Here is a 7131-nt window from a genome sequence, read left to right on the forward strand (position 1 = left end):
TTAATTATTTTTTGAAATAAAAATAAAAGCAACATTCCATCAACAGGTATCATGTTGAGTGGCAATGAGGTGAGCCAGATCTTGCTGTCGCTCTCGCTGACGTACTACGGCGGCCAGGGCAAGCGGCCGCTGTGGATCGCGTGGGGCGTGGCGCTGTCGGCCGCCTCCTGCTTCATCCTTACGCTGCCGCACTTCGTGTTCGGCGCGGGCAACGACGCGCTCGCCCTCACCGAGGAGTACCTGCAGCACCGCCACTTCAACTACACCGTGTCGCAGAGCGGTGAGTATCGTGCGCGCGAACTGCTGCAACTCGTCGTCGAGCGATCTATGGAACAAAAGTGACCAGTTTTTTTTTGCGCGCGTTTACGGCTGCAGAGCAGGCCAAGCTGTGCTCGTGGAGCCACCCGCCTGACCCGGACTGCCCCCTGGAGACGGACACGGACCTCTCCTGGCTGCCCGCCGGCCTCATCTTCCTCTCGCAGTTCGTGCTTGGCGTGGGCACCACGCTGTACTTCTCGCTCGGCCAGACCTACCTGGACGACAACACCAAGAAGACCAACACGCCCATGCTGCTGGGTGAGTTGGGTCCGGGTCGGATGGGTTGCCTATCCCCCGGGCACCGTCGCTGACGCTCGACTCGTTCCAGGTCTGACCATGGCGCTGCGAACGGTGGGCCCCGCCGTGGGCTTCGTGCTGGGCTTCGCGTGCCTCAGCCTCTACATCGACCCCTCGCTCACGCCAGTCATCACGAAGAAGGACCCCCGGTGGCTGGGCGCCTGGTGGCTCGGTGAGTGGATCTCAGCGGAGGGGATTAAGTCCACGGCAAGAGGAAGGCGGGAAGGCGGCCTCCAGGGACTTGAACCGAACCGTTATTGTTGTCTGCAGGTTGGATCCTGCTCGGCACCACCATGTTTATGTTCGCCGGGCTGATGGCGCTGTTCCCCAAGGACCTCCCGAAGAAGAACCTCAACCGCAACATCGCGCTGGCCGCGTTACAGGAGGCCAAGGACGCCAAGTCTAAGGACGAGCAGCCGCTCACCAAGGGCAAGACCTTCAACGTGGAGCCCGCCCCCAAGGCCCTGACGGCCTCCGCGGGAAGCCTCGACGAGCGGCCCACGATCAGCGGTAAGTCAAACGAGGGTCTCTCCGTTGTCCCGGCTTAGTGATCATCCAGAAAGTACGTCCGCCATTCCCCCTCTTGAACTTGTGAAGTTTAGCCAATGCAAGCTCTCATATAGCGCCTGGTACGTAGGCAACAACTTGCATGCAATGCGTGCGAGTACTGCGGGGTGGCCTACCTCGAGTCTCGGTCTCGCAGGCACCGAATGTATCTGGAAAAAGACGGACGTACTTTCTGGACGATCCCTCTCAACGCTCGCCTGCCCCGCACTCTGAAGGTCCCCGTGCTTGTTCTGCAGGCTTCTGGGCAGCACTCATGCGACTCATCAAGAACAAGCTGCTGATCTGCAACATCTGGTCCGGGATCTTTTACATCCTGGGCGGCTCGGCCTACATCACCTTCATCACCAAGTACCTCGAGGTACAGTTTGAGCAGTCGTCCGCGAAGGCGTCCGCGGTCACCGCGCCCATCTCCATCCTGGCCATGATGTCGGGCTTCCTGGTGTCCGGCTTCGTCATCTCCAAGTTCAAGCCGCGCCCGGTGTACCTGCTCAGCTGGAACGTCCTCGTGGGCTGCAGCTACGTCCTCGCCGAGCTCTCCTTCATCTTCCTGGGCTGCCCAGAGGTGGCCCTGCAGGGGTACAGGCAGGACTTCAACACCGGCAGGTAAGCGCGATGAGTTGCCTACCCATTCGGCGCGCCACCCGCCGCCGCTCGCCGCCCTCTTGCTGACGGAGCGTTGCGATTGTGCTTGCAGGGTGGACATGTCGATGCCGTGCAACAGTAACTGCGGCTGCCAGAACATCAAGTACGACCCGGTCTGCTACGAGCCGCTGGGCCTCACCTTCTACTCGGCCTGTCACGCAGGGTGCACGTCCTCGATCGTGCAGAACGACATCAAGGTGCTACCCCGGCCCCTCCACCTCTGTGCAATGCACATTATCTCTGTTAAAAAAATTATTTTTGAAACGACGATCTCTTTTTTTGTTTTTCCTCTAGATGTACGATAATTGTACGTGTGTGCCGAACGGGCCCGGGGGTGGTAGTCGGGAGCTCTGGAGGGGTCCTGGGCACGACTCTGGCGACCCGAGCCACCATCACCAGTACTACAGCGTGTCCGGGCAGAACGGGTACAATCGAAGGGATTACAACCAGCAGGGGGGCTTCAATCAAGGAGGTTACAATCAAGGAGGTTACAACCAAGGGGGGCAAAATCAAGGAGGTTACAACCAAGGGGGTTACAACCAAGGGGCGCAAAATCAAGGGGGTTACAACCAAGGAGGTTACAACCAGGGGGGTTACAGTGGCGGTTACAACCCAGGCGGTTACACCCCCAGCTACTCCGCGGGAGGTTACAACCAGGGTGGTTCCACGCCCGGCTGGACGCCCTGGCCCCAGCTGTCCACTCAGTCGGTGCGGGCGGGCACTTGTGACCTGGACTGCAAGAACACGTTCCTTATCTTCATCTGCATCACTACGGTCATGCACAGCCTTGGCTCCTCGGGGAAGGTCGGCAATCTGCTCGTGAACTACAGGTGATCTACTGAACTATTAAATCTTCCACGCATTGTCAGGCTTGAAAAGAGTTCCCACAAAATGTATGTTTTCTTTTCTCGAACAGGGCAGTAGATCCTAGAGACAAGTCTTTTGCCCAAGGGCTATCACTTTTCCTTATCAGCATATTTGCATTCATTCCTGGTCCAATATTGTTTGGAGCAATCATTGGTGCGTATTGAAATCCTACGCTTATCTCATACATGTAAATAAAATAATCTGTACTATCATAATTTTTCTTCTTTTGCATCAGATTCTACATGCTTAGTCTGGGATGAGTCTTGTGGTAGAAAAGGAAATTGTTGGCTTTACGACAAATCAAGTTTCCGTCTGTATCTGAATTCTACTGCAGCTGGTAAGTTAAGTCGTTAGCAGGTGGCAATAAATACCCCGTAATGAATGCATAGTTTTTAAGTTTTCAAACTATATATTTTTTCCAGCTATTACTACCATTGGAGTTATCCTGGATGCTTGGGTCTGCTATTTAGGAAGGGACCTTGAATTGTATGTTGAGGAGGACAAAACAAAGTCTCAAGAAATTACTCCTGCCCCAGAAGATCTCACACCACAGCAAAAATATACATCAATAGCTGTATAGGTAGAAAATGTGTAAGTGACAAATTATAACTGTACGATTAGTGTAAGTTCATATTTTTCTAGTGAATGAATGAAATAGATGATGCGCTGTTGAAGATGTTGGAGATGAATTGAAATTATGAAGACCTCAACTTTGTTCATAGTTAATTTAACAAATGCCAAATATTTCAAGAGTAATAATTTACTGTACATTCTGATTTTTATCAAACCATGGTTTTTTCATAGGGCATTCTAGAGTGAACTGTGATCAACAATAGTTTAAGTTCACCAGAATTCCATTCTCTCTTCTGGTTAAGCACTACTCTAGTCGAAATAGTAGCGGATTGTTTATACAAATAATCAAAATAATTTCTAATAATGATATACCATGAAGCACCTAAAGTGTGATATTTAGAAGAAATTACAAAACCGTCCACAACCATCAAGTCTTTGTCGCACTTGTGTATGCTCATATTCAAAACAAGAGACTATATGTACTGAGGTACTGTTTTACTTATTTATGCCATTATGATAACATGTGCACTTGCTGACTGTACTTCTCCACCCTTACACTCTATTTGAGATTGGTACTGTGAGACAAGAAAGACAACCACAAGTGATCTTTTTGTTCTAGGAATTTAGGTACCAGTATTTCTTTAAAATGAGCTCACTGATATTGATCAAGGTATGTCATCTAGTTTGTCAAGTCTTTCTCGGAGTTCAATGGTCTGATGCTTCAATCGGACTTAGAATTGTGATATATAATTATCTTATTTGTAAATAATTTGTAAAAAAGGAGGAACCGGAAGAAATATTTTATTTACCCCATGTCAAGTGTGTTGCTGTGTCAATATAATTTACGCATCATTGTTTTCAACCTGGTGACCTCTTGATTATTCACGCCGTTATACCTTTTTCCCTCACTCACTCGCTGGAGGGGCCATCCAAAAGGGACGCGTCACGCCATGCGGGCGTCAAGGCCCAAGGCCCAGCGCAAACACGCGTTGTGTAACCATAGTCGCACATGTGTGTCGATCGAACCCCATTACTCCACCAACTTGTATTAGTTAATCGGCTCAGCCCTGCCATGCCGCCGGCCCTGCCTGCCCCGCGGCCTTCCCTCTGACGGACGCGGAGCGGCTCGAGATACGACAGCCAGCCACCACACACCCCTCCCCTCCTGGAGCTGGACCTGCACGCGCGTCCAGCGCAGTCATGATAGCTTGTCTGTCACTGTTTGATTCCTCGGATTGATGATTCCCCCCGCCCCCACCCCCACGCCTCCGCGGGCGGCCCAAACCACCGAGGCCAAGACGGGCACCACCGTCGGGGCCGGGGGCATACCCGCTGGGCGCCGCCGCACAGTTGCGCCCCACCCCCATTCGGCCCGCCTCGCCAAGCCTCGCCACGCCACGTCCAGCCTCCCCGACGGGATTTCTCTTGACGAAGGGCTGGACTCCCCCGGCCACCCGTCCGCTCGTCCGTCTGTTCTGCCCGTCCGCCCCATCCCGTCCACTCCAGTGGGTCCGAAGAGCCAAGGAAACCGTATTGACTGGTATTGACCCTGCGTGGTTGTCGGAGCCCCGTTCACGCTCAGGCCACACCTGGCACCTGATCTTGTTAGGCGAGTAATGTCAAATAAGTGGTACATCAACACCACAATTTTTGTCTAAAATTGACAACCTAAGTAATCAAAATAATTGTGAGCTTAGGAAGTCAGAGTGGTGCCATTGCAACAACTCTAAAGAAGTCAATGACTTAGCTCGGACTGACCTGTTCCACCTGGGCGGGCAGGGGGCAGGGCGGCCCGCCACCTGCCGGTGCTGGGGTGATCTCCAGAGTGAAGGGCGCGGGGAAGGGTTAGGGAAGACCAGGCCAGGCGCGGTGGAGAACGTTCACCGTGCCGCGCATCGGCCGCCTTTTTGGTCAAAGCTGTCAAAGCATTGATCGCCTTTGATCGAAGCTTTGGCCGTCTCGAGGCTTAGGTATTGGCCGCCTTCGATCAAAGCTGTCAAAAGCGTTGACCGCCTCGAGACTTAGGCCAAAGTGTTGGCCACCATTGGTCAAAGCTGTCCAAGCATTTGCCGGCCGAGGTCAAAGCTGTCAAAGCATTGGCCGCCTTTTCGGGCGCGACGCGTCATGGGGCTCCCGCATACGGCCCTGGGTTACAATCAAGGAGGTTACAACCAAGGGGGGCAAAATCAAGGAGGTTACAACCAAGGGGGTTACAACCAAGGGGCGCAAAATCAAGGGGGTTACAACCAAGGAGGTTACAACCAGGGGGGTTACAGTGGCGGTTACAACCCAGGCGGTTACACCCCCAGCTACTCCGCGGGAGGTTACAACCAGGGTGGTTCCACGCCCGGCTGGACGCCCTGGCCCCAGCTGTCCACTCAGTCGGTGCGGGCGGGCACTTGTGACCTGGACTGCAAGAACACGTTCCTTATCTTCATCTGCATCACTACGGTCATGCACAGCCTTGGCTCCTCGGGGAAGGTCGGCAATCTGCTCGTGAACTACAGGTGATCTACTGAACTATTAAATCTTCCACGCATTGTCAGGCTTGAAAAGAGTTCCCACAAAATGTATGTTTTCTTTTCTCGAACAGGGCAGTAGATCCTAGAGACAAGTCTTTTGCCCAAGGGCTATCACTTTTCCTTATCAGCATATTTGCATTCATTCCTGGTCCAATATTGTTTGGAGCAATCATTGGTGCGTATTGAAATCCTACGCTTATCTCATACATGTAAATAAAATAATCTGTACTATCATAATTTTTCTTCTTTTGCATCAGATTCTACATGCTTAGTCTGGGATGAGTCTTGTGGTAGAAAAGGAAATTGTTGGCTTTACGACAAATCAAGTTTCCGTCTGTATCTGAATTCTACTGCAGCTGGTAAGTTAAGTCGTTAGCAGGTGGCAATAAATACCCCGTAATGAATGCATAGTTTTTAAGTTTTCAAACTATATATTTTTTCCAGCTATTACTACCATTGGAGTTATCCTGGATGCTTGGGTCTGCTATTTAGGAAGGGACCTTGAATTGTATGTTGAGGAGGACAAAACAAAGTCTCAAGAAATTACTCCTGCCCCAGAAGATCTCACACCACAGCAAAAATATACATCAATAGCTGTATAGGTAGAAAATGTGTAAGTGACAAATTATAACTGTACGATTAGTGTAAGTTCATATTTTTCTAGTGAATGAATGAAATAGATGATGCGCTGTTGAAGATGTTGGAGATGAATTGAAATTATGAAGACCTCAACTTTGTTCATAGTTAATTTAACAAATGCCAAATATTTCAAGAGTAATAATTTACTGTACATTCTGATTTTTATCAAACCATGGTTTTTTCATAGGGCATTCTAGAGTGAACTGTGATCAACAATAGTTTAAGTTCACCAGAATTCCATTCTCTCTTCTGGTTAAGCACTACTCTAGTCGAAATAGTAGCGGATTGTTTATACAAATAATCAAAATAATTTCTAATAATGATATACCATGAAGCACCTAAAGTGTGATATTTAGAAGAAATTACAAAACCGTCCACAACCATCAAGTCTTTGTCGCACTTGTGTATGCTCATATTCAAAACAAGAGACTATATGTACTGAGGTACTGTTTTACTTATTTATGCCATTATGATAACATGTGCACTTGCTGACTGTACTTCTCCACCCTTACACTCTATTTGAGATTGGTACTGTGAGACAAGAAAGACAACCACAAGTGATCTTTTTGTTCTAGGAATTTAGGTACCAGTATTTCTTTAAAATGAGCTCACTGATATTGATCAAGGTATGTCATCTAGTTTGTCAAGTCTTTCTCGGAGTTCAATGGTCTGATGCTTCAATCGGACTTAGAATTGTGATATATAA

At 49.8% G+C, this 7131-nt stretch overlaps 1 protein-coding gene across 10 annotated transcripts; it reads left to right on the top strand.

Moving 5' to 3' along the window:
- Positions 1–21: 21 nt before the first annotated feature.
- Positions 22–6788, top strand: LOC113205397 (solute carrier organic anion transporter family member 74D). Of its 10 annotated transcripts, none has more exons than XM_052270096.1 (12): positions 22–280; positions 376–576; positions 647–787; positions 886–1125; positions 1419–1785; positions 1877–2021; positions 2119–2341; positions 5429–5466; positions 5497–5771; positions 5858–5961; positions 6044–6145; positions 6231–6788. In XM_052270096.1, the coding sequence occupies exons 1-12, from the start codon at positions 52–54 to the stop codon at positions 6386–6388; spliced, it is 2223 nt and encodes a 740-aa protein (XP_052126056.1). In that variant the 5' UTR covers positions 22–51; the 3' UTR covers positions 6389–6788. The 10 variants fall into 10 exon arrangements, with proteins under 10 accessions (XP_052126056.1, XP_052126060.1, XP_052126058.1 ...); XM_052270100.1 differs by having other exon boundaries at positions 23–280; positions 2119–2296; XM_052270098.1 differs by lacking the exon at positions 5429–5466 and having other exon boundaries at positions 23–280; positions 2119–2349.
- Positions 6789–7131: the final 343 nt, after the last annotated feature.

The sequence above is a fragment of the Frankliniella occidentalis genome, unplaced genomic scaffold (genome assembly GCF_000697945.3).
Source record: "Frankliniella occidentalis isolate FOCC.00 unplaced genomic scaffold, Focc_3.1 Scaffold110, whole genome shotgun sequence".
Taxonomy (NCBI): domain Eukaryota; kingdom Metazoa; phylum Arthropoda; class Insecta; order Thysanoptera; family Thripidae; genus Frankliniella; species Frankliniella occidentalis.

What these genes read in the sequence shown, in the direction of transcription:
- LOC113205397 (XM_052270096.1), top strand. Translation starts at nt 52, where the DNA reads ATGTTGAGTGGCAATGAGGTGAGCCAGATCTTGCTGTCGCTCTCGCTG. An exon ending in CGAGCGGCCCACGATCAGCG is followed by an intron (nt 1,126 to 1,418) that starts GTAAGTCAAACG and finishes CTTGTTCTGCAG; the next exon opens with GCTTCTGGGCAGCACTCATG. An exon ending in AAAATCAAGGAGGTTACAAC is followed by an intron (nt 5,467 to 5,496) that starts CAAGGGGGTTAC and finishes GGGGCGCAAAAT; the next exon opens with CAAGGGGGTTACAACCAAGG.